Genomic DNA, 27924 nt, shown 5'->3' with positions numbered 1-27924 from the left:
TAGTATCATGTCATCTGCAAACAGTGACAGTTTTACTTCTTTTCCAATTTGTATTCCCTTTATTTCTTTTTCTTCTCTGATTGCCATGGCTAGGACTTCCAAAACTATGTTGAATAATAGTGGTGAGAGTGGACATCCTTGTCTCGTTCCTGATCTTAGAGGAAATGCTTTCAGTTTTTCACCATTGAGAATGATGTTTGCTGTGGGTTTGTCGTATATGGCCTTTATTATGATGAGGTAGGTTCCCTCTATGCCCACTTTCTGGAGTTTTTATCATAAATGGGTGTTGAATTTTGTCAAAAGCTTTTTCTGCATCTATTGAGATGATCATATGGTTTTTATACTTCAATTTGTTAATATGGTGTATCACATTGATTGATTTGCGTATGTTGAAGAATCCTTGCATCCCTGGGATAAATCCCACTTGATCATGGTGTATGATCCTTTTAATGTGTTGTTGGATTCTGTTTGCTAGTATTTTGTTGAGGATTTTTGCATCTATGTTCATCAGTGATATTGGTCTGTAATTTTCTTTTTTTGTAGTATCTTTGTCTGGTTTTGGTATCAGGGTGATGGTGGCCTCATAGAATGAGTTTGGGAGTGTTCCTTCCTCTGCAATTTTTTGGAAGAGTTTGAGAAGGATGGGTGTTAGCTCTTCTCTAAATGTTTGATAGAATTCCCCTGTGAAGCCATCTGGTCCTGGACTTCTGTTTGCTGGACGATTTTTAATCACAGTTTCCATTACAGTGCTTGTGATTAGACTGTACATATTTTCTATTTCTTCCTGGTTCAGTCTCGGAAGGTTGTGCATTTCTAAGAATTTGTCCATTTCTTCGAGGTTGTCCATTTTATTGGCATAGAGTTGCTTGTAGTAGTCTCTTAGGATGCTTTGTATTTCTGCGGTGTCTGTTGTAACGTCTCCTTTTTCATTTCTAATTTTATTGATTTGAGTCCTCTCCCTCTTTTTCTTGATGAGTCTGGCTAATGGTTTATCAATTTTGTTTATCTTCTCAAAGAACCAGCATTTAGTTTTATTGATCTTTGCTATTCTTTTCTCTGTTTCTATTTCATTTATTTCTGCTCTGATCTTTATGATTTCTTTCCTTCTGCTAACTTTGGGTTTTGTTTGTTCTTCTTTCTCTAGTTCCTTTAGGTGTAAGGTTAGATTGTTTATTTGAGATTTTTCTTGTTTCTTTAAGTAGGCTTGTATAGCTATAAACTTCCCTCTTAGAGCTGCTTTTACTGCATCCCATAGGTTTTGGATCGTCATGTTTTCATTGTCATTTGTCTCTAGGTATTTTTTGATTTCCTCTTTGATTTCTTCAGTGATCTCTTGGTTATTTAGTAACGTATTGTTTAGCCTCCATGTGTTTGTGTTTTTTACATTTTTTTCCCTGTAATTCATTTCTAATCTCATAGCATTGTGGTCAGAAAAGATGCTTGATATGATTTCAGTTTTCTTAAGTTTACTGAGCCTTGATTTGTGACCCAAGATGTGATCTATCCTGGAGAATGTTCCATGTGCACTTGAGAAGAAAGTGTAATCTGCTGTTTTTGGATGGAATGTCCTATAAATATCAATTAAATCTATCTGGTCTATTGTGTCATTTAAAGCTTCTGTTTCCTTATTTATTTTCATTGTGGATGATCTGTCCATTGGTGTAAGTGAGGTGTTAAAGTCCCCCACTATTATTGTGTTACTGTCGATTTCCTCTTTTATAGCTGTTAGCAGTTGCCTTATGTATTGAGGTGCTCCTATGTTGGGTGCATATATATTTATAATTGTTATATCTTCTTCTTGGATTGATCCCTTGATCATTATGTAGTGTCCTTCCTTGTCTCTTGTAACATTCTTTATTTTAAAGTCTATTTTATCTGATATGAGTATAGCTACTCCAGCTTTCTTTTGATTTCCATTTGCATGGAATATCTTTTTCCATCCCCTCACTGTCAGTCTGTATGTGTCCCTAGGTCTGAAGTGGGTCTCTTGTAGACAGCATATATATGGGTCTTGTTTTTGTATCCATTCAGCAAGCCTGTGTCTTTTGGTTGGAGCATTTAATCCATTCACGTTTAAGGTAATTATCGATATGTATGTTCCTATGACCGTTTTCTTAATTGTTTTGGGTTTGTTTTTGTAGATCCTTTTCTTCTCTTGTGTTTCCCACTTAGAGAAGTTCCTTTAGCATTTGTTGTAGAGCTGGTTTGGTGGTGCTGAATTCTCTTAGCTTTTGATTGTCTGTAAAGCTTCTGATTTCTCCATTGAATCTGAATGAGATCCTTGCCGGGTAGAGTAATCTTTGTTGTAGGTTCTTACCTTTAATCACTGTAAATATATGGTGCCTCTCCCTTCTGGCTTGTAGAGTTTCTGCTGAGAAATCAGCTGTTAACCTTATGGGAGTTCCCTTGTATGTTATTTGTCGTTTTTCCCTTGCTGCTTTCAATAATTTTTCTTTGTCTTTAATTTTTGTCAATTTGATTACTGTGTGTCTTGGCATGTTTCTCCTTGGGTTTATCCTGTATGGGACTCGCTGAGCTTCCTGGACTTGGGTGACTATTTCCTTTCCCATGTTAGGTAGTTTTCGACTATAATCTCTTCAAATATTTTCTCTGGTCCTTCCTCTCTCTCTTCTCCTTCTGGGACGCCTATAATGCGAATGTTGTTGCGTTTAATGTCCCAGAGGTCTCTTAGGCTGTCTTCATTTCTTTTCATTCTTTTTTCTTTATTCTGTTCCACAGCAGTGAATTCCACCATTCTGTCTTCCAGGTCACTTATCCGTTCTTCTGCCTCAGTTATTCTGCTATTGATTCCTTCTAGTGTAGTTTTCATTTCAGTTATTGTATTGTTCATCTCAGTTTGTTTGTTCTTTCATTCTTCTAGGTCTTTGTTAAACATTTCTTGCATCTTCTCGATCTTTGCCTCCATTCATTTTCCGAGGTCCTGGATCATCTTCACTATCATTATTCTGAATTCTTTTTCTGGAAAGTTGCCTATCTCCACTTCATTTAGTTGTTTTTCTGGGGTTTTATCTTGTTCCCTCATCTGGTACATAGCCCTCTGCCTTTTCATCTTGTCTATCTTTCTGTGAATGTCGTTTTTGTTCCACAGGCTGCAGGATTGTAGTTCTTCTTGCTTCCCATAATAGATTTTTTATCCATATATGTTATTGTAATATAATGCATTGGTTATTTGAAAAATGTTGGCATCTGGAGATTTTTAAATGTTTTCAAATGTTAAACCATTTTAGTATATAAATCACATTCAAATTTGTTAACATCACCATTGATGACTTTTGGGAAGCTCTCAAGCCCATGGTTGTTCGTACAAGTTTTCCTAAATCCTAATTTTTAACTGTTACTTGCCTTGAACTGACAAGACTCACTTCAGTCATTTTCAAGAAAATGTCTACCAAGTCACCAAGTCTGAATAACCATAGTTTGTCTGGCAGTTCTTTCAAGTTAAAAGAACCAGGTTTTATGAACCAGATGTCTAATTCAGCTTACAACTCACACTGTGGCCCAGATACTTTTCCTTAAGACATCCATCGTGTGTGATGTTTTATTCATAGTTCCTATTTCATCACACAGTCTAGTACAATGATGTGTACTCAAGGTTGGGGTTTAATAGAATTAATAATTTTTATTGCTTTATCAAGGACATCCTGAAGTGAAACTGCCCCCCCGCCCTCCCCCCCCCAGTAATGCATGAAAGTGAAGGATACAATGACTACTAGCACAGTTTGGAGGCACTGCCTTGATTTTTGCCAAGGCACCAGCAGTGTTACCCACTGTAAAACTCTCTCAGCTAATATGTGTGCTTCTCCAACAAATGCAGTGTGAAAACCAACCCTATGAGATATTCTAGTGCTTTGTCATTTCTAGTTTGAAAAACATTATAATAGGATGTAAAACAACGTATTACAACGTAATAAAGAATGTTAGCCTTTTGAAGAGTTTATCCATCTAAGTTTAAAATATTCAGTTCCTTTTTCTTTATACTTAGAATGATTGGTCTCAAAATGATACTACAACGTAACTGGCACCATAAATAGTATTTTTAAAATGTTCCATTGCATAAGGTACAATAAGATAAATTATTAACATCTACAAAGTGGAGGGCAATATGGCTTTCATCACAATCTCATTTCTTATTTATCATTTCACCCAGTTTCTTTGGAGTAGATTCCTCCCTTCCTTGAGTCAGAAGACTCTCTGATATGTCAGTTTCATTTTTTTTCAGCACTTTTAAATGTAGACAGTGTGGTTGTAGGTGAGAATGTTAGTCTTCTAATCCCATTTTAAGACAACAATTTAAGACAAAAATTAGGAAAAAGTACAGTATAAGAAAGTTTTCTTTTAGAATGAGATAAAATATTGTTTAAATGAGTCTCAATTAAAATTAAAATTTGTTTTTATTTGAAAACTTAAGAATATTACATGAAACAAGTTAACAAAAGGTACCTAGTCCTTTTGTGTTTCTGTGTAAGTTGCAAGGAAAACTTTGAGGTTCAAAATAAGAATTTATTGAACAGTGATGAGGCTACAGAGATTATAGCAGGAATAACCAGCAGCAGCTAGTAAGAGCACAGTAGTACTGAGAACAAATTGAGTTAATCTCTGGAAATGTACCTCTTCATACCCTCAACCTCTGCTAGAGAAGTAGAACACACCAGAATACACAAGCACACATTCCATTAGCTGTCAGAATGACCATGTCATTACACATCACGTAGCTTCTGGAAAATTCCACTGTACACTCAAAAGAGAGTAAGAGTGAAAAAGGCAAATGTTGTTTTAGCTTTACTGTGAAAAATAGTTTTGAACTCCCGAACCCCCTTGAAAGGTTCCCAGGGATCTCATATGGTCCCCTGGCCACACTTAAAGAACTGCTGTTCTAGATGTTTGAATGTACCATCAAGATGTTTTAAAAGTTACCTCTCAAAGTAACCATTATTTTTTTACATTTTTGCATCCTAAAACAGGTGTGGTAATTCCATGTCAAGATCCTCCTCATCCAGGCCTTGTTCCCTGTCTTCTCATAAAGTTAACTCTGATATCTTTTGTCATATCATATTAATTAGGGCAAGGGTCAGAAAGTGGAAGAATGGTGGGCACTTTTATTACATGAAATAAGTTGATTTATTAATTATTTTTAACTAGAGAAGAAATGCATAATCTTGGTTTCAAGACAGGGCTTTGTTGGTATAGAACTGTGTCCCTCAGTATTTGATCCAGTTTATGGCTGGAAAGAATGAAGATTTGGATAAGAATGTCAATCTTTTCTATCTAGGGTCTTGCTGCTCACTTCTTAACTGTAGGGAAACCTGGCTGGACTGTCACAGGGACAAAGGTCTCAGCTTCTTCTCACGTAGCAATGATAACACTGGACTGTGTGCTTCCATCCTTTCTTCCAGTTGGAGCACCACTTACATCTCCAGTCTCCATACCAGTGCTGTCTCAGACATTGAGTTTGGTGTGATAGTTAGGATTAAATTGCCCATTAAACAAAATGACTTTATAATAATGTGCTATTAAAATTGGAAAGTTGTTAAATTATGAAATACCTCGTGCTGTATTTCTTTGATTCTAAGATGCACGTTTTGGCACATTTTAATAACACTGAAATGATTCAAAGATGCATCGGTTTAACTGGTGACATATTTTCCCCACTTTTGTGAAATAGTATCAGTTTTTGTTTTAATTTTAAAGTGTTATCTCAAATATACTTCTTTTGACATAATTGCAAATGCCTACATCATGGGGAAGACTACAGTATATTTCACTCTTTAATGGTTTCTGTGTTTTTCTTTTCGAAGAGAAATAACAGGACCTGGCAATAATTTATTTATATATATTTTTTCTAAAATGTGCACTTCCACATTAAGTGCTTCATAGCAGATAGAAAATTAACACTAATTTATGTTCATGTAAACTGCTCAGAAGTTTACTTTAAAAAAATCTCTTTTGTTTATTTTTTTCAGGCTATAGTAAACAATACAGTTTGGTTTTGTCATATGCTTATGTTTTAAATTTCATATTCATTATTTAATTCTGTTAATAATAGGTTTATTTTAGGACAGTGGAACTTATAGAAGAGCCGATAAAAGGGTCTCGTGGTCTGAGTTTCTACTTCAAAATTAATGGACTTCCCATATTTCTGAAAGGCTCGAATTGGATCCCCGCAGATTCATTCCAGGATCGAGTAACCTCTGCCTTGTAAGTTATCATCTTTTATTTCTTGTTCCTCTTCATATTATCAGTCCCACAGAGCTTAAGAGCTACTCATTTTAACTTTTTTTAGTTCCAGTGGAAGGAACCAAGAGGTAATATATAATTCTAGGATGATGGAAACTTTGGAAAGGATTTTAAAATCATTTATTTCATTCTCATGAGCTATAGGTAGTCTTACAGCTAAACTATTTGAGACTGCTGAAATCATCCAACTTTTATAAATTGTTTCTAGAGGAACAAGAAAATGACTTATGCACATTTTGGATAGTTAGTCCCTTCGGGGGAAAAATATGATTAAATTTGGATTTTTTTTGAAGAATACCTTTTTTTTTTTTTTGCACACTTAAAAAAAATGGGAACCCATATTTACCTTTTCGTGCTAAGGTATTTGCACATTCTTTCAATTTTACCTTAATAAAGAGAACTAAAGAAATTTTAAAATTCAAAGTGTTTTTCTGAAGCTTTTAGAATAGAACTTAACAAGAAAGTATTTCCTGAGTAGGTTTATAAACTGCTATCTTGGTAATAGTGAAATAAGCTTTGTGAAGTGAAAATAAACACATTTACCTTATTTAAATGTACAAACATGCATTGACGTATATTATGTTTAGAATGTAGATGTGGTTGTTAAGTAAACTCTAATTTTGCCAAAAGTTGTAGTAATATCCTTTTACTTCAAAATGTGTATAATGTTTTCAATTTCATATGAAAATGAAGTCATTCTCCAGACACAACACAGATAATTTGCTGACTCTTTTCCTTTTCAAATGCTCCTTTCCACTCCTGGCAGGTTGGCAGTGGCTGTACAGCTCAGTTGGGTCAATTAGTAAACCTGCCCATAGTTGCCTTTGCTGGGAGCACAGTGCTGTGGGTGTGTGGTCATCCTGTTATTGGCCTTTTTCCTTCCTTTCTGAATGCTGTTCTGGAAATGGAGGGTACCTGCTCTCAAGGTGGCTGCAAATTTCTATACTTACCTGAGGGTGATGTGAATAGAAATTGGAAAAGCAGAAAGGAAGTTTACTAGATAAAGGAGTACTGGACTGGAGGAATTGTAAAAAGGGATGAGAGAGAGCTAGATACTAATATGTAAAACTTGATTTTTATCTTATAGTTTGAAATGGTTATATAAAATAAGCACATACTTTCCAAGGTTTACAGTCTTTTTCTACAGGAGTAACTTTAAGACAAAAATTTAGGAGGATTCAAGATGGTGGAGGATTAGGTAGGCGTGGAGTTCATCTCTCTCCATGGATGCATCAGGAATACATCTATAGATGCAACAATTCTCACTGAACACCAGTTGAAAACTAGCAGAAGACCTTGGACAATGGAAAGGACTATAAAGATCCCTGCATAACTGGGTAGTACGGAAAAAAGGAAGAGAGAAGGAGGAGGAGAGGAAGCGGAATGGGACCTGCACCCCGGGGAGAGGGGAGCTGAAGCAGAGGAGAGATTCTGAAATGCGGGGAAACCCCCTCTCTAACGGGGATACCCCCTCTCCGATGGGGAGATCCACTGGGACAGAATGGAAGCATTTGAGGCTGTTGGAAGAGCTTGAAGCTGCTGATCTGTGGCAGACGGAACAGAGTGAGAACTACACAGACGGTCCGTACCTCAGCCCTATGTGCCCCAGACTGGGATGTGTGTTCACAGGTGTGCAAGGGGGCTGGGAGCTGGTGTGTGGGGATTGGAGAACAGACCCAGAGTGAGAACTGCTGTTGGTTGTGGGGAGACGGACTGAGGGGACGGGAGGGAGGAAATCCGCAGCAGGGAATGCCTGTGGAGGAAGTCTGGACTGCCTTGGAAGCAGGGCGCTATTGCTAAGTCCCACGCAGGGGGAGGAGACACTATTGTAACCTCTCTCTCCCCACATGTCACCGCCTGCCAATGACAATAAAAGAAGCCCACTCAGGGCTGACTCTTGTGCTCTGGCTGCTGAGACATTAAAAAGCTCCCTCAGAGCTGGCCCTCACATGCCGGCTGCGGGGCAATTAAAAAAAAACATCACCACCCTCTCAGGGCTGGCCCTCACATGCCTGCTGCCGGGTGCCAGAAAAACCCCGGCCAGGGCTGGCCCTCACGTGCCTTATGCTGGGCGCTGGAAAAGGCCCTCACTAGAGCCATATCTCTTGCACCCATGGCCCCCGGCTTCCCTGTGCATTTGGCGCCTCTGGGGCTCCCGTGATCCAAGCAGTCATACCACCTCTGCACCCGGTCCTCACAGGGCCAGACCCAAGAGCTCCAAGGCAGCCTCAGGACCAGACTCCTGCAGGCAGACCACACGCAGAGGTGGGGATAAAACCAAAGCTGTACCCCAGGGACGGGGTGACTAAGGAAGAGGATGGAAGATCTTTCCATCAGCTGTACAAGCTGCAGATTAAATCCCCACGATCAGCTAGGAAGACCCTGCGTTTATGGAACATCTGAGTAGACAATGAGTGTTCCCACAAATGAAAACGGTCCAGCTCTGGCAGCTGTGGACTTTGGGGGCAGCACACGTGGGAACTGGGCCACATCAGAGTCGGAGGGGTCCCCACAGGGCCCACAGCAGGTCCAGAGACCAGCCCAGAGGCAGAGGAGGGGCTCCTGGGGAGGTGGAGGGGGGCTGTGGCTCACAGTGTGTGCAAGGACCATCACAGCAGAGACCCCAGGGAAACATAATTATTACTATTAATTTTATTATGTTTTGATTCATTCTGTTGTTGGTTCTGGCTTCTTTTTTTTTCCTTTGGTTTCTTTTTCTTTCTTTTTGTGTTTGTTCTTGTTTTAGTTTTTTTTTTATATTTAGTCTTTTGGGATCTCTGTGTTTTATAACATATATTTGTATTTTTATATATTTCCATTTTTACTTTGCTTTTCTGTTGTTCTGTGTTCTTTTCCCTTATTTTTTTCTTCCTCTTTTCCTTTAATTTTTTTTTTTATATTTCCATTTCTATTTTGCTTTTCTGTTCTGTGTTTTTTCCCTTTTTATTTTATTATTATTATTTTTTAAATCATTTTTATCAGTTTCTTCTGTTTCCTTGCTTTATTCTTCAGTGGGCACACTGCTTTGGTTTTGTTTTTAGGTTATGTGCTTTTGTTAGTATTAATCCTAATTGTTTGATTTCATTTTTGAGTTCTATTTGTCTGGTTGTTCTCTTGCTTTTTGTTTTATTTGTCTCTGTTTTTGTTTCTTTTACGTGTGTGTGTATTTCCTTGTTTCTGTTTTTGTTTGTTTGGTTTTGTTTTAAACATTTCTCCGGGGTTTTGTTTGTCTTTTTTTTTTCTTTAATATATTTTCTATTTTATTATTACTTTTTTAGATTTCTGTTTCTACGTTGCTTTTCTGTACTGTCTTCTTTCCCCTTTCTCTTTCTCTTTTTTTTTTCTTTTTTAAAATATCATTTTTTTCAGTTTGTTTTGTTTCCTTGCTTCATTCTTTGGTTGGCACTCTGCTTTGGTTTTGTTTTTTGGTTTTGGGTTTTTGTCGGCTTTCTTCTTAATTGCTTGATTTAGTTCTTGGGTTCTTCTGTTTGTCTGGTTGTTCTCTTGCTATTTGCTTTTACTTGGTTCTGTTTTTGTTTCTTTTGTGTGTGTGCATGTTTCCTTGTTTTTGTTTCTGTTTGTTTGATTTTACTTTTTACCATGTGTCTGGGGTTTTGTTAGACATTTTTTTCTTTTTTTTTAAACCCCTTTATTGCCGAGACAAGCAACTTGTGGGGTGTTGGTCCCTCGACCAGAAGTCGGGCCTGAGGCTCTGGAGTGGGAGCACTGAGTCCAGGATGCTGGACCAGTAGAGAATTCCCAGCCCCAGGGAAGATTAATCTCCGAGAGCTCTCACAGAGGCCTCTGTCTGAATCCAAGACCTGGCTTCACCCAACTGCCAGCAGGTCCCAGTGCTGGACATCTCACACCAAACAACAAACAAGACAGGAACACAAACCCACCCATCAGCACACAGACTACCTAAAGCCATACTAAGCTCACAGACACCCCAAAACACACCACCTGACACGGCCCTGCTCATCAGAGGGAAAAGAGTCAGCTCCACCCACCAGAACACAGGCACCAGTCCCTCCCATCAGGAGGCCTACACAAGACATTGGACCAACCCCACCACTGGGGGCAGAGAACAGAAGCAAGAGGAACTACGACCCTGCAGCCTAGGGAAAGGAGACCTCAAATACTGTAAATTAGACAAAATGAGAAGACAGAGAAATATCTTACAGGCAAAGGAGCAAGATAAAAACCCACAAGACCAAATAAATGAAGAGGAAATAGGCAAACTACCTGAAAAAGAATTCAGAGTAATGATAGTAAAGATGATTCAAAATCTTGGAAATATAATAGACAAAATACAAGAAACATTTAACAAGGACCTAGAAGATCTAAAGAGCAAACAAACAGTAATGAACAACACAATAACTGAAATTAAAAATACTCTAGAAGGAATCAATAGCAGAATAACTGAGGCAGAAGAACGGATAAGTGAGCTGGAAGATAGGATGGTGGAAATAACTGCCACAGAGCAGAATAAAGAAAAAAATGAAAAGAATGGAGGACAGTCTCAGAGACCTCTGGGACAACATTAAACGCATCAACATTTGAATTAAAGGTGTCCCAGAAGAAGAAGAAAAAATGAAAGGTTCTGAGAAAATATTTGAAGAAATTATAGTTAAAAACTTCCCCAACATGGGAAAGGAAATTGTCAAGTCCAGGAAATGCAGAGAGTCCCATGCAGGATAAGCCCAAGGAGAAACACACTGAGGCACATATGAATCAAACTAACAAAAATTAAACACAAAGAAAAAATATTAAAATCAGCAAGGGAAAAGCAACAAATAATATACAAGGGAATCCCCATAAGGTTAACAGCTGATCTTTCAGCAGAAACTCTACAGGCCAGAAGGGAGTGGCAAGATATATTTAAAGTGATGAAAGGGGAAAACCTACAACCAAGATTACTCTACCCAGCAAGGATCTCATTCAGATTCGACAGAGAAATCAAAAGCTTTACAGACAAGCAAAAGTTAAGAGAATTCAGCACCATCAACCAGCTTTACAACAAATGCTAAAGGAACTTCTCTAGGCAGGAAACACAAGAGAAGGAAAAGATCTACAAAAACAAACCCCAAACAATTAAGAAAATGGTAATAGGAATATACATATCAATAAGTACCTTAAATGTAAATGGATTAAATGCCCCAACGAAAAGAGACAGACTGGCTGAATGGATACGAAAACAAGATCCATATATATGCTGTCTACTAGAGACCCACTTCAGACCTAGGAACACATACAGACTGAAAGTGAGGGGATGGAAAAAGACATTACATGCAAATGGAAATTAAAAGAAAGCTGGAGTAGCAATACTCATATCAGACAAAATAGACTTTAAAATAAAGACTATTATAAGAGACAAGGAAGGACACTATATGATCAAGGGATCAATCCGAGAAGAAAATATAACAATTTTAAATATCTATGCACCCAACATAGGAGCACCTCAATACATAAGGCAAATGCTAACAGCCATAAAAGGGGAAATCAACAATAACACAGTAATAGTAGGGTGCCTTTAACACCCCACTTACACCAATGGACAGATCATCCAAAATGAAAATAAACAAGGAAACACAAGCTTTAAATAACACATTAGATCAGATGGACTTAATTGCTATTTATAGGACATTCCATCCAAAAACAACAGAATACACTTTCTTCTCAGGTGCACACGGAACATTCTGCAGGATAGATCACATTTTGGGTCACAAATCAAGCCTCGGTAAATTTAAGAAAATTGAAATCGTATCAAGTGTCTTTTCTGACCACAACATTATGAGACTAGATATCAATGACAGGAGAAGAACTATAAAAAATACAAACGCATAGAGGCTAAACGATATGCTACTAAATAACAAAGAGATCACTAAAGAAATCAGAGAGGAAATCAAAAGTACCTAGAAACAAATGATAATGAAAACACGATGACCCAAAACCTATGGGATGCAGCAAAAGCAGTTCTAAGAGGGAAGTTTGTAGCAATACAATCCTACCTCAAGAAATAAGAAAAATCTCAAATAAACAACCTAACCTTACACCTAAAGCAATTAGAGAAGAACAAAAAAAACTCCAAAGTTAGCAGAAGGAAAGAAATCATAAAGATCAGATCAGAAATAAAGGAAAAAGAAATGAAGGAAACAATAGCAAAGATCAGTAAAACTGAAAGCTGGTTCTTTGAGAAGATAAACAAAATTGATAAACCATTAGCCAGACTCATCAGGAAAAAAAGGGAGAAGGCTGAAATCAACAGACTTAGAAATGAAAAAGGAGAAGTAACAACTGACACTGCAGAAATACAAAGTGTCATAAAAGACTACTACAAGCAACTCTGTGCCAATAAAATGGACAACCTGGATTAAATGAACAAATTCTTAGAAAAGGACAACCTTCCAAGACTGAAACAGGAAGAAATAGAAAACATGAACAGACCAATCACAAGTAATGAAATTGAAACTGTGATTAACAATCTTCCAACAAACAAAAGCCCAGGGCTAGATGGCTTCACAGGCAAATTTTGTCAAACATTTAGAGAAGAACTAACACCTCTCCTTAAACTCTTCCAAAATATAGCAGAGGGAGGAACACTCCCAAACTCATTCTATGAGGCCAACATCACCCTGATACCAAAACCAGACAAAGATGTCTCAATGAAAGAAAACTACAGGCCAATATCCCTGATGAACATAGATGCAAAAATCCTCAACAAAATACTAGCAAACAGAATCCAACAACACATTAAAAGGATCATACACCATGATCAAGTGGGGTTTATCCCAGGAATGCAAAGATTCTTCAACATATGCAAATCAATCAATGTGATACACCATATTAACAAACTGAAGGATAAAAACCATATGATCATCTCAATAGGTGCAGAAAATAAACATTCCATTGTACATATGTGCCACATCTTCTTTATCCATTCATCTGTTGATGGGCATTTAGGTTGCTTCCACGTCCTGGCAATTGTAAATAGTGCTGCAGTGAACATTGTGGTACATGTATCTTTTTGAATTATGGTTTTCTCAGGATATATGCCCAGTAGTGGGATTGCTGGGTCATATGGTAGTTCTATTCAGTGCAATCCCTATCAAATTACCAATGGTATTTTTCACAGAACTAGGACAAAAAATTTTACAATTTGTGTGGAAACGCAAAAGACCCCAAATAGCCAAAGCAATCTTGAGAAAGAAAAACGGAGCTGGAGGAATCAGGCTTCCTGACTTCAGACTATACTACAAAGCTACAGTAATCAAGACAGTATGGTACTGGCACAAAAACAGAAATATAGATCAATGGAAATGGATAGAAAGCCCAGAGATAAACCCACGCACATATGGTCACCTTATCTTTGACAAAGGAGGCAAGAATATACAATGGAGAAAAGACAGTCTCTTCAATAAGTGGTGCTGGGAAAACTGGACATGTAAAAAATGAAATTAGAACACTCCCTAACACCATACACAAAAATAAACTCAAAATGGATTAAAGACCTAAACGTAAGGCCAGACACTGTAAAACTCTTAGAGGAAAACATAGGCAGAACACTCTATGACATAAATCACAGCAAGATCCTTTTTGACCCACCTCCTAGAGAAATGGAAATAAAAACACAAATAAACAAATGGGACCTAATGAAACTTAAAAGCTTTTGCACAACAAAGGAAACCATAAACAACATGAAAAGACAACCCTCAGAATGGGAGAAAATATTTGCAAATGAAGCAACTGACAAGGATTAATCTCCAAAATTTACAAGCAGCTCATGCAGCTAAATATCAAAAAAACAAACAACCCAATCCAAAAATGTGCAGAAGACCTAAATAGCCATTTCTCCAAAGAAGACATACAGATTGCCAACAAACACATGGAAGGATGCTCAACATCACTGATCATTAGAGAAATGCAAATCAAAACTACAATGAGGTATCACCTCACACCAGTCAGAATGGCCATCATCAAAAAATCTACAAACAATAAATGCTGGAGAGGGTGTGGAGAAGAGGGAACCCTCTTGCACTGTCGGTGGGAATGTAAATTGATACAACCACTATGGAAAACAGTATGGAGGTTCCTTAAAAAACTAAAAACAGAACTACCATATGACCCAGCAATCCCACTACTGAGCACATACCCTGAGAAAACCATAATTCAAAAAGAGTCATGTACCACAATATTCATTGCAGCTCTATTTACAATAGCCAGGACATGGAAGCAACCTAAGTGTCCATCAACAGATGAATGGATAAAGAAGATGTGGCACATATATACAATGGAATATTACTCAGCCATAAAATGTAACAAAATTTATTTGTAACGAGGTGGTTGGACCTAGAGTCTGTCATACAGAGTGAAGTAATTCAGAAAGAGAAAAACAAGTAGTGTAGGCTAATGCACATATATGGAATCTAAAGAAACGGTACTGATGAACCTAGTGGCAGGGCAGGAATAAAGACGCAGAAGTAGAGAACTGACTTGAGGACACAGGGGGCGAAGGGGAAGCTGGGACGAAGTGGGAGACTAGCATTGACATATATACACTACCAAATGTAAAATAGCTAGTGGGAAGCAGCCGCATAGCACCGGGAAATCAGCTCAGTGCCATGTGATGACCTAGAGGGGTGGGATAGGGAGGATGGGAGGGAGGCTCAAGAGGGAGGGGATATGGGGATATATGTATACTTATAGCTGATTCACTTTGTTGTACAACAGAAACTAACACAACATTGTGAAGCAATTATATTCCAGTAAAGATATTTTTAAAAAATATGCAAAAAACAAAAAGAAAACAAAAATTTAGTTTTAAAAATAGTGTAATAGCATGACTGAAATTTAGAAGGCAGAGAAAAGATTTCATCTGTAATTTTTCTATAGGTTTGTTTATTTAATGTGGTTACAGTTAATGTATATAGAATTTTGTCTCACTTTCTTCACTTAGCATTGTATCCAAACCATCATAATTTTAAAATGTGTCCTTCTAACAGCTATTTGAAATGTGTTTATCAACCACAATGTGTTTTTTTTTATCTTTTTTTTTTTTTTTAACATCCCCAAGGTTTCAAATTGGCATTTGTTTTTAAAACTTCTTCTGTAGATTACGCCTCCTTTTGCAGTCTGTTGTGGACGCTAACATGAATGTTCTCCGGGTCTGGGGAGGAGGAATTTATGAGCAGGATGCATTCTATGAACTCTGTGATGAACTGGGAATAATGGTGAGTAGTTGACAGCTCTCATCATTTTCTTTGTTGATCTGTTACTGTTGACCTCCAGTGTTCTGAGTGGATGATATTGCCTATTCCTTTGTCTTTTTTTTTTGTTGAAGTGTTTCGTTGAAGTTGATTTACAGTGTTATGCTAGTTTCAGGTGTACAGTGAAGTGATTCAGTTATACCTATATATGCATATTCTTTTCCATTATGGTTTATTACAGGATATTGAATATAGTTCCCTGTGCTATACAGCAGGACCTTGTTGTTTATCTATTTTATATATAGTAGTTTGTATCTGCTAATCCCAAACTCCTAATTTATCCTTCCCCAGCTCCTTCCCCTTTGATAATCATAAGTTTGTTTTCTATGTCTGTGTTTCTGTCTCATAAATAAATGCATTTGTGTCATATTTTATATTCCACATATAAGTGATATCATAGCCCATTCCTTCTTTTCTCAGAGCCAGGAATGATATTCCACTTTTCTGCAAAGGAATAAATGGCATCTTGCAAACCCTGAGCCATAGTTGATAGTGATATCATAATTATTTTAAATGATAGACATTCTGCATATTGGTTATATCTAAGCATATATCTATATTTTCTTTGTAATTAGCTTTGTGATAGGAGGGTAAGCATAAAAAAGAAAATAAAATGTTAAAAAATTTTAACTTTAAGGAGATCTAACAAGACCTAGAGAGAAGAAAAATGATAAAATTAAATTTTAAAAGCTGTGCTTAATATGGTCATTAAGTACTCTGAACATAATTTGCATTGGTGAGGGTTAAGCAAAGGAAATATAGTCTTTTAGTTCTAGTATTACAGTTCTAAAATATAAAGCACTTCATAGCAGAGTAGTAATTTTAATAATATTGACAGTGCTGATGGTCATGATGATGTGACAATGTTCTGTAATATTCCAGGCATTGTCCTCAGTGCTCTGCAGCTATTATTTTATTTTAGCTTCATGCCCACTCTATGAGGTAGTTACTGTTGTTCTCTATCCCCATTTTACAGGTAGGGAAACTGACATGTGGAGAGGTTAACTAGCCCAAACTCACACAGTGGGTATATGGTGGAACTGAAGTTCTGAGTCAGGCCAACAGATTTAGGCTCTGTGCTCTAAACTACTGCATCATAATGGCCTCCCTTGCAATGCACTTAAGTGGTTTCATTGCTAAACTGTGCATGTAGTAATCCTTTTGACCATGAAGTTAATTCCTTTATAAACAAAATATGTTTCTTAACAGTCTGGGCCATCACTCAGTACCAAATTCCTGGTGAAAATCAGAGTGAATCAGGAGTGAGGAGGGGTTGGGAGAAAGCTTCTTACTGAATTTCATATTCCCCTCAGCACAAGCACTGTTTCATTATTTGAATTCCCCTTTCTTCTTTTTCTTTTCTGCCTACCTAGCATTTTCTCTTCTCAGGTTTCCCTACAGTTCCAGAGAGTCTGTGAGTGCCTTTCCCAGTGCCTCATGCTTTGTGATGCTCAAATGATCACACTCATCGGGCTAAGTTGATTTTTCATTTGCATGAAAGATAATGCCCAAAGTTGAGAATGAAGAATTTCTTTCTGTGCGGTAAAATCCGTGGAAGTGCTATATTGCCTTTTATTTGATTTGATAGGTATGGCAGGATTTTATGTTTGCCTGTGCACTTTACCCAACTGATCAGGATTTCATGGATTCAGTGAGAGCAGAAGTTGCTTACCAGGTATGTTATTACCATTTCAAGTAGAAGTAAAGGCTTAAGTTTTAGTTCTGCCTTTTGTTAAACCTCTCCTTGTCTCTTCTTTTTTTAAAAAATTTTATTGAAATATAGTTGATTTACAGTGTTTTGTTTAATTTCTTCTCCTTATTTCTTTTTGTTGTTCTCTTTACTAAATCGCATGAAAAAAATCAGTCAGGTAAGTGACTACCTAGGCGATTCCACCCAGTCTCATGACTTTAACTCTACCTATTGGCTGATGACCGTCAGATTTATTCCTGGCCCTGACTTACCTGCTGAATTCCTGGTTCTTATTATCCGGCTGCCTACTTGGTGCCTCTACTTGGAGGTCTAATAGGAATCTCAAATGTAACATGTCCAAACCAAACTTACATTACCTTCCCCAGACTTGCTTTTCTTGCAGTTTTCCCCACCTCAATAAATGGCGATGCCAGTCTTTGAATTTCTCAGGTCAAAAATTTTAAGTGATTCTTGACTCCTTGATTTCTTTTTCATTCCACATATAAACTCTTTTATACTTATAGATCTATGAATGCAAAGAAGTGATTATATCCTAGCTCTGTCCACTGGAAAGACCTAGAAACAGTGAACAACCTAGTCATACAGAGCATTCTTATACTGAAATAATCTTTCCCACTAAGAGAAGTGTTCTTAGAGAAATGGCTGATACCAAGTCTGGGACAGGAAATATACTAGATGATCCTGAAATATTTTGGCATACCAATAACAAGGAAGCTATCAAAAATATGTTAAAAGAACTTTGATGAGACTCTGACCAACCAAAAGTGGGACAACTGGAAATTCAATAAGGATAAGAATGTCAGTGGATCGAAATCCATCAAGTATGTTAAAATCCACGAGTTCGTCATTAGAGTGTCTGTGAATGTATTTTTGTGTGAAAACCCAAAAGAAATGAAAAAAAAGATTATTATAACATTCAAGATAGTGCTTACTTTTTGGAAGGAAGGAGGGGCTACGATTAGGAAGGGGTACATGAGGGCTTCTGGGGTGGTTGGTAAAGTTTTCTTCCTTAGTCTGGATTGTGTTATAACTGTGATTGCCTTATAATAATTCAACATGTCATAATTTGTTTTCTGTAGTTTTCGTAAGTTTGGAAAGTGAACATTGAATCATCCCTTGCTCAGAGCCCTCCAGATAAAATTAAAGATCCTCACCATGCACTATCCTGTCTCAGCCTGCCTCTCCAGCCTCATCAAGCACCATTTTCCCCGTACACTCTCTGCCCTGGAACGCCTTCTCTATTACCCTCTCCTGTGGACCACCTCGCTCATTTTTTTCTGGCCCGTCTTACCTTGGGCCTGACTCTCTGGGAAAAAGCTTTCTATGTCTGCAAGTCTAGATTAGGTCATTTTCCCTTTGTGACATACATTACACTTGAAATTACTTGTTCAGTGTTTTGTCACTGCATCAAAATTATAATATCCCTGAGGCCTAGGGCATGTTCCTCCCTGTATATCCCCATGATCTGGCTGTATTATTCATCAGATGTATAGATGGATGGACGAATGAATAACTTTTAAAATATTAATTATAGTTATGTAGGTTGTAAACATTTCAGTTTTATTTTTAATTTTCTTTCACACAAGTAAAATATGATATCTGTGTGTTTTCAACTCTTTTATATATTTTAAAGAGGAGAACTTTTAAATGCAGAGTTTATTAAAATTTTAAAGTAAAGCTCACCAGAAAATTCTAGGTCAGTTTGAAGGGTGTGTGTAGCACACAGTCACTGAAGCTTTTTGTCTCTTCTGTGTTTTCATCAGTACCATAAACATGCCTGTCACAGTTGGTCACAGCCCTCACTTATGTGGGCATATACAGAGGCAAATAAGGAAATACTGTTTATAAGACTGGTTAAGAAAAAAACACAAGACTTTAATTTTTTAAATGAGATATATCTCTTTAAGATATCCTTAATGCATCTCTATTTCATGTATGGGTTACTTAGCATATTGAATGGAGAACACAGAGAGAACATCAGCTGGGATCCATCACGTAATCATCCATTACAGTGCAAGAGAAGCTATAAATACCAATGAGGTTATATTGCTAAAACATGTTCGAAAAGAATTTCTCTTGACCATTGACTCACTCTGTTGTTGGCAAAGAGGTTTAATTGCCTTCTTCTGCTGGGCTACATCTTCCAGTGTGTCAGAAGAACTGGATCCTTTCACCTTTATATAGGGCTGGCAGTGAGCTCAGTTCACGCAGACCTCAGCTCTTAAGGCAGGCAGGATTTTCAGATTCCCTAATTTCTTCTTCTATGTTTAGATATATTCAGTGACTTACTTGTAGTTGTGGCTCGCGGGCTCTAGAGCGCAGGCTCAGTAGTTGTGGCTCGCGGGCTCTAGAGCGCAGGCTCAGTGGTTGTGGCTCGCGGGCTCTAGAGCGCAGGCTCAGTGGTTGTGGCGCACGGGCCCAGTTGCTCCGCGGCAAGTGGGATCTTCCCGGACCAGGGCTTGAACCCGTGTCCCCTGCATTGGCAGGCGGATTCTTAACCACTGCGCCACCAGGGAAGTCCAGTTGATTTCTTAAGACAGGACATTGATAGTTATTTCAGGGGACAGCCTCTTGATGTCCTAATCTTTTCTCCTTTAGAATATTCCATATATTTGTCTTTAACTTTCAGAGTGTCTCTGGTACTCACTTGCTTTGTAAAACCCTCTCTAACTGTCCTCGTGGTTTTCTGATCTTGGTGGAAACTGTGTGGGAACTTCAGTCCCTCTCTCAGCAGTAGTGTTTGTTCTGCCTCATGTGTTTCTTCACGGAAAACTCCAACTTGCTCTTGAGAAGCTAACCCCTGTAATGTAATGTCTCCTGCCTTTTGTATTTCTTAGAACCTTTTTGTGGCAAGTCAGATAATGATGAGGTTGATTTATTTTTCTCTTTTAATGAAAGGGATTATATTTTCTTTAGTTATATGGCGAGAAGAGGAGCCCTATTTTCTCAATGTTTATAAAATCTAGATAAAAAGAATCTCAGCGATTTCTTAAAATGTCTTCCCACATGTAACATTACTGCTCATTTTCTGATGAGTGCCTGGCACGTAAAAATACATGTGCAGAAAGACAATGGCTATAATTCTATGAGTAATTACAGCTCTGAGCTTTCTTATGTTGAGCATTTGAAAATTATTTTATGTTTTCTTCAATTTTAGGTCAGGAGACTGAAATCTCATCCCTCCATCATCACATGGAGTGGAAATAATGAAAATGAAGCAGCGCTGGTGTTGAATTGGTATGATATACAGTCCAGCCACCTGTCTACCTACATCGATGATTACGTGACACTGTATGTGAAAAACATCCGAAGGATCGTCTTTGAAGTAAGTTCAGACATACCTCGGAGATGTTGCAGGTTCGGTTCCAGATACCACAATAGAGAGAATATTGCGATAAAGCTAGTCACATGAATTTTTGGTTTCCCAGTGCATAGAAAAGTTATGTTTACACTGTACTGTAGTCTATTAAGTGTACAATAACATTATGTCTTAAAAAACAACGTACATACCTTAATTTAAAAAATACTTCATTGGTAAAAATTGCTAATCATTATCTGAGCCTTCAGCGAATCCTGATTTCTTTGCTGCTGGAGGGCTGTGCCTCGACGTTGATGCTGCCGACTGATCAGGGTGGTGACCGCTGAGGGCTAGGGTGGCCGTGGGAATTTCTCAAAATGAGACAGCAGCCAAGTTTGCCACATCGATCGACTCTTCCCTTTAGGAGCTGTTTTTCTGTAGCATGCAAGGCTGTTTGATAGCATTTTACCCACAGTAAAAGTTCTTTCAAAACTGGAGTCCGTTCTCTGAAACTCTGCCATTGCTTCATCAACTAAATTTATGTGATGTCCTAAATTCTTTGTTACCATTTCAGCAGTCTCTACAGCATCTTCACCAGGAGTAGGTTCCATCTCAAGAAACCCCTTTGTTTGCTCATCCATAGGAAACCAACTCCTTATCTGTTCAGGTTTTATCATGAGATTGAAGCAATTCTGTCACATCTTCAGGCTCCACTTCTAATTCTGGTTTTCTTGCTGTTTCCACCACACCTGCTGTTTCTTCCTCCACTGGAGTCTTGAACCCCTCAAGTCATCCATGAGGGCTGGAATCAACTTCTTCCAAACTCCCGTGAATGTTGATATTTTGACCTCTTCCCATGAATCATGAATGTTCTTCATGGCATCTAGAATGGTGAATCCTTTCCAAAAGGTTTTCAGTTGAATTTGCCCAGATCCAGTAGAGGAATTTCTAGCTATAGCCTTACAAAGTGTATTTCTTAAATAATAACACTTGAAAGTAAAAATTACTCCTTGATCCACGGCTTCAGAATGGATGTTGTGTTAGGAGGCATGAAAACTTCATTAATCTTGTTGTACATCTCCATCAGAGCTCTCGGGTTGACCAGGTGTGTTGTCAATGAGCAGTCATATTTTGAAAGAAATCTTTTTTTTTCTGAGCAATAGGTCTCAACAGTGGTTTTAAAATATTCAGCAAACCATGTTGTAAACAGATGTGCTGTCACCTAGGCTTTGTTGTGCCACTGATAGAGATAGGCAGAGTAGATTGACCCCTTCAGGGTCCTCAGATTTTCAGAATGGTAAATCAGCATACTGGTAAATGAGCAACTTAAAGCCAAGTACAACAGCCCTTAACAAGAGAGTCAGCTTGTCCTGTGAAGCTTTGAAGCCAGGCATTCATTTCTCCTTAGCTGTGAAAGCCCTAGATGGTGTCTTCTTCCAACAGAAGGCTGTTTCATACATTGAAAGTCTGTTGTTTAGTGTAGCCACCTTTTTAAATTATCTTAGCTAGACCTTCTAGATAACTTGCTGCAGCTTCTATTATACATCAGCACTTGCTGCTTCGCTTTGCTCTTTGATGTTATGGAGGTGGCTTCTTTCCTTAAATCTCATGAACCAAGCTCTGCTAGCTTCAGACATTTCTTCTGCAGCTTCCTCACCTCTCTCAGCCTTCCTAGAATTGAAGAGAGTTAGGGCCCTGCTCTGGAATAGGCTTTGGCTTAAGAGAGTCTGTGGCTGTTTTGACCTTCTATCCAGAACTTCTCCATATCAGCAATAAGGCTGTTTTGCTTTCTTACCATTCATGTGTTCACTGGAGTAGCACTTTCTATTTTCTTCAAGAATTTTTCCTTTGCATTCACAACTTGGCTAACTGCCTGGTGAAAGAGGCCTAGCTTTTGGCCCATCTTGGGTTTTGACACGCCTTCCTCGCTAAGCTTAATCATTTCTAGCTTTTGATTTAAATGAGAGACGCATACTCTTCCTTTCACTTGAACACGAAATTGGCCTACTTTCAATACTGTGTGTCTCAGGGAACGGGGAGGTCTGGAGGGAGGGAGATGGGGGAATGCTTGGTTAGTGGAGCGGTCAGAACACACACAACACGTATGGATTAAGTTTGCCATCTTATATGGATGGGTTTGTGGCGCCACAAAACAATTACAATAATAATATCAAAGATCACTGATTACAGATCACCATAACAAGTATAATAGTTAAAAATTTGAATTATTGCATAAATTACCAAAATGTGACACAGACACAGAATGAGCAAATGCTGTTGGAAATGGCACTGATAGACTTGCTTGATGCAGGGTTACCAGAAACCTTCAATTTGTAGTAACAATTGTATGCCTGTCATGCTTTTTAATGAAGTCGATTTAAGAATCTGTCTTAAAAATGGATCAGTATGAATATTGATATTGTATATTCTTCTGTCCTTTTTTTAGCGTGGGCTTCAGCAATATCATTTTAATGCAGAGTAGTCTATTATAATGCTGCAACATATGAAAGGATTCATGAATTGTGGACTTCTTTGAGAATTAATGTGTCTGTGAAACTTACCACGCATACACCAATATTGCGCTTAGAATTGCAAGTTGTCATGGACTCTTTGGAGCCCATCCATGGATCCCCAAAGGCTGAGAATCTCTATATTAAATGATTCATTGATATACCACTTCTTTTTTCCCCCGTTTTTTGGTTCTTTAATATATTAATATACTGACTACTGTGAATTAATTTTCTAATGATAAGCTAGTTATAATCTAAGCTCTATTTAGTTATAATGCCTTGTTCTTTTGCTCTGCTAGATTTGATTTGCTAAGATTTTGGTAGAATTTAAAATTTCATATTCACAAGTGAAATTGGTGTGTGGTAAGAACTGTAAACTCAAATGCCTAGAGGAGCCAAATTTGTTTTAAAAAGTTGAGTCAAGTGGAGTAGATGAGGTTCACAAAGAGAGAAGAGGGGACTGTGGTAATAGGAGAATGGATGTTGGGTCTCATAACATTATATTCAGCATTAAAAATGCTATCTAAACATAGTTGGCAAGAAAGATTTGGCCCATAGAACCCAGCTTGTAGCATTTGGTGTGTATGTGTTTGTACTCACCTCGCAGAATGAGTTAGGGCCCTTTTCCTTTTTAATATCTAGGAACAATATAAATAAAATAGAGATAATTGGTTTTATTGAGACAAATTCACCCATGTAACAGTCTGGGCCTAGTGCCTTTGGGGGGCATAGATTTTATTTTAATTTATTTTTTTATTGAAGTATAGCTGATTTACAATGTTGTATTAATTTCTGCTGTACAGCAAAGTGATTCAGTTATTCATATATATACATTCTTTTTCATGTTCTTTTCCATTATGGTTTATCATAGGATGTTGAATATAGTTCCGTGTGCTATACAGTAGGACCTTGTTGTTTATCCATCCTATATGTAATAGTTTGCATCTGCTAACCCCAAACTCCCAGTCCACCCCTCCCCCACCCCCCTTCCCCTTGGCAACCACAAGTCCGTTCTCTATGTCTGTTCTTGATTTCCTCTTTTATAACTGTTAGCATTTGCCTTATGTATTGAGGTGCTCCTATGTTGGGTGCATAGATATTTACAATTGTTATATCTTCTTCTTGGATTGATCCCTTGATCATTATGTAGTGTCCTTCCTTGTCTCTTGTTACAGTCTTTATTTTAAAGTCTATTTTGTCTGATATGAGTATTGCTACTCCAGCTTTCTTCTGATTTCCATTTGCATGGAATATCTTTTTTCGTTCCCCCACTTTCAGTCTATATGTGTCCCTAGGTCTGAAGTGGGTCTCTTGTAGATAGCATATATATAGGTCTTGTTTTTGTATCCATTCAGCAAGCCTGTGTCTTTTGGTTGGAGCATTTAATCCATTCACATTTAAGGTAATTATTGATATGTATGTCCCTATTACCATTTTCTTATTTGTTTTGGGTTTGTTTTTGTAGGTCCTTTTTTTCTCTTGTGTTTCCCACTTAGAGAAGTTCCTTTAGCATTTGTTTTTGAGCTGGTTTGGTGGTGCTCAATTATCTCAGCTTTTGCTTGTCTGTAAAGCTTTTGATTTCTCCATCACATCTGAATGAGATCCTTGCTGGGTAGGGTAATCTTCATTGTAGGTTCTTCCCTTTCATCACTGTAAATATATGGTGCCACTCCCTTCTGGCTTGTAGAGTTTCTGCTGAGAAATCAGCTGTTAACCTTGTGGGAGTTCCCTTGTATGTTATTTGTCATTTTCCCCTTGTTACTTTTAATAATTTTTCTTTGTCTTTAATTTTTGTCAATTTGATTACTATGTATCTCGGTGTGTTTCTCCTTGGGTTTATCCTGCTGGGACTCTCTGTGCTTCCTGGACTGGTGGCTATTTCCTTTCCCACGTTAGGGAAGTTTTCAACTATTATCTTTTCAAATATTTTCTCGGGTCCTTTCTGTCTCTTTTCTCCTTCTGGGACCCCTATAATGCAAATGTTGTTGCGTTAAATGTTGTCCCAGAGGTCTCTTAGGCTGTCTTCATTTCTTTTCATTCTTTTGTCTTTATTCTTTTCCACAGCAGTGAATTCCACCGTTCTGTCTTCCAGGTCACTTATCTGCTCTTCTGCCTCAGTTATTCTGCTATTGATTCCTTCTAGTATATTTTTCATTTCAGTTATTGTATTGTTAATCTCTGTTTGTTTGTCCTTTAATTCTTCTAGGTGTTTGTTCTTTAATTCTTCAAAGTCTTTGTTAAACATTTCTTGCATCTTCTCGATCTTTGCCTCAATTCTTTTTCTGAGGTCCTGGATCATCTTCACTATCCTTATTCTGAATTCTTTTTCTGGAAGGTTGCCTATCTCCACTTCATTTAGTTGTTTTTCTGGAGTTTTATCTTGTTCTGTCATCTGGTACATAGTCCTCTGCCTTTTCATTTTGTCTTTCTTTCTGTGAATGTGGTTTATGTTCCACAGGCTGCAGGACTGTAGTTCTTCTTGCTTCTGCTGTCTGCCCTCTGGTGGATGAGGCTATCTAAGAGGCTTGTGCAAGCTTCCTGATGGGAGGGACTGGTGGTGGATAGAGCTGGGTGTTACCCTGGTGGGCATTGCTCAGTAAAACTTTAATCTGCTTGTCTGCTGATGGGTGGGGCTGGTTCCCTCCCTGTTGGTTGGTTGGCCTGAGGTGACCCAGCACTGGAGCCTACAGGCTTTTTAGTGGGGCTAATGGTGGACTCTGGGAGGGCTCACGCCAAGGAGTACTTCCTAGAACTTCTGCTGCCAGTGTCCTTGTCCCCGTCATGAGCCACAGCCACCCCCTGCCTCTGCAGGTGACCCTCCAACACTAGCAGGTAGGTCTGGTTCAGTCTCCTATGGGGTCAGTCCTCCTTCCCCCTGGGTCCTGATGCGCACACTACTTTGTGTGTGCCCTCCAAGAGTGGAGTCTCTGTTTCCCCCAGTCCTGTTGAAGTCCTGCAATCAAATCCTGCTAGCCTTCAAAGTCTGATTCTCTGGGAATTCCTCCTCCCATTTTCGGGCCCCCAGGTTGGGAAGCCTGACGTGGGGCTCAGAACCTTCAATCCAGTGGGTGGACTTCTGTGGTATAATTGTTCTCCAGTTTGTGAGTCACCCACCCAGCGATTATAGGATTTGATTTTATTGTGATAGCACCTCTCTTACCATCTCATTGCAGCTTCTCCTTTGTCTTTGGATTTGGGGTATCTTTTTTGGTGAGTTCCAGTGTCTTCCTGTCGATGACTGTTCAGCAGTTAGTTGTGATTCTGGTGCTCTCGCAAGAGTGAGTGAGCACACATCCTTCTACTCTGCCATCTTGAACCAATCTCCATACAAATTTTTGGATTGATTTTTCTACTTCTGTGAAAAATGCCATTGGAATTTTGAATTGGATTTCATTGAATCTTGTTAGATTGCTTTTAGTAGTATGGACACTTTAACAATATTATTATTTTTTCAATCCATGAACATGGAATATCTTTCAATTTATCTGTGTGTTTTTGAATGTCTTTCATTAGTGTCTTATAGTTTTCAGTGTATAGGTCTTTCACCTCATTCGTTAAATTTATTCCTAAATGTTTTATTCTTTTTTATATAATTGAAAATGGGATTGTTTAATTTCTTTTTTTGCTGGTTCATTGTTAGTGTATGGAAACAACAGATTTTTGTATATTGGTTTTGTATGCCACACCTTACTGAATTCGTATATTATTTCCAACAGTTTTTTGGTGGAATCTTTAGGATTTTCTCTGTATATTGTGTCATCTGCAAATAGCAACAGTTTTACTTCTTCTTTTCCCATTTGGATTCTTTCATTTCTTTTTCTTGCTTAATTGCCCTAGCTAGGACTTCCAGAACTTGTTGAATAAAAGTGGCAACATTGTCTTGTTCCTGATCTTAGAGGAAAAGCTTTGAGCTTTTGAGTATGATGTTGGCTATGGCTTGTCATATATGGCCTTTATTATGTTGAGGTATGTTCTCTCTGTACCCACACTGTTGAGAGTTGTTATCGTAAATGGATGTTGCATTTTGTCATGTGCATTTTCTGCATCTATTGAAATGACCATATAACTTTTATTCTTCATTTTTTTAATGTGGTGTATCATGTTGATTGATTTGTGGATATTGAACCATTCTTGCATCCCTGGAATAAAACCCACCTGATCATGGTGTATGATCCTTTTAAAATATTGTTGAATTTGGTTTGCAGATATTTCATGGAGGATTTTTGCATCTATGTTCATCAGGGATATTGGCCTGTAATTTTCTTCTCTTGTGGTATCCTTGTCTGGTTTTGGTATCAGGGTAATGTTGGCCTCATATAATTAGTTTGGAAGTGTTCCCTTCTCTTCTGTTTTCTGGAAGAGTTTGAGAAAGATTGGAATTAATTTTTCTTTGACTGTTTGGTAGAATTCACCAGTGAAGCTGGCTGGTCCTGGACTTTTATTTTGTTAGGAGGTTTTTGATTACTGATTCAATCTCCTTAGTAGTAATTGGTCTGTTTAGATTTTCTGTTCCTTCATGATTGAGTCTGGGAAGGTTGTATGTTTCCAGGAATTTGTCCATTTCTGCTGGTTTGTCCAATTTGTTGGTGTATAGTTGTACATAGTAGTCTCTTATGATCTTTGTATTTCTTTGGTATCAGTTGTAACATCTCCTCTTTCATTTCTGATTTTATTTACTTGAGTCCCCCCTCTTTTTCATGGTGAGTCTAGCTAAAAGTTTGTCAATTTTGTTTATCTTTTTTTAAAAATTTTATTTATTTTTGGCTGCATTGGGTCTTTGTTGCTGCACGCAGGCCTTCTCCAGTTGCGGCAAGCGGGGACCACTTCTCGTTGCGTTGCGCAGGCTTCTCACTGCTGTGGATTCTCTTGTTGCGGAGCATGGGC

General features: G+C 38.0%; 1 protein-coding gene across 2 annotated transcripts in view; it reads left to right on the top strand.

Annotated features, from left to right (window-relative positions):
• Positions 1-27924, top strand: part of MANBA (mannosidase beta) — a 119733-nt gene that overhangs the window by 46892 nt on the left and 44917 nt on the right. For both annotated transcript variants that reach the window (XM_068542513.1, XM_068542514.1), the window contains exons 8-11: positions 6065-6216; positions 15368-15485; positions 17110-17196; positions 20390-20557. In XM_068542513.1, coding sequence (XP_068398614.1) covers positions 6065-6216; positions 15368-15485; positions 17110-17196; positions 20390-20557 — 525 coding nt within the window. The remainder of the gene's footprint in view (positions 1-6064; positions 6217-15367; positions 15486-17109; positions 17197-20389; positions 20558-27924) is intronic.

The sequence above is a fragment of the Eschrichtius robustus genome, chromosome 4, assembly GCF_028021215.1.
Source record: "Eschrichtius robustus isolate mEscRob2 chromosome 4, mEscRob2.pri, whole genome shotgun sequence".
NCBI lineage: Eukaryota > Metazoa > Chordata > Mammalia > Artiodactyla > Eschrichtiidae > Eschrichtius > Eschrichtius robustus.
Note: the sequence above shows the minus strand (reverse complement) of the source record. Positions and strands in the feature narration are given on the sequence as shown.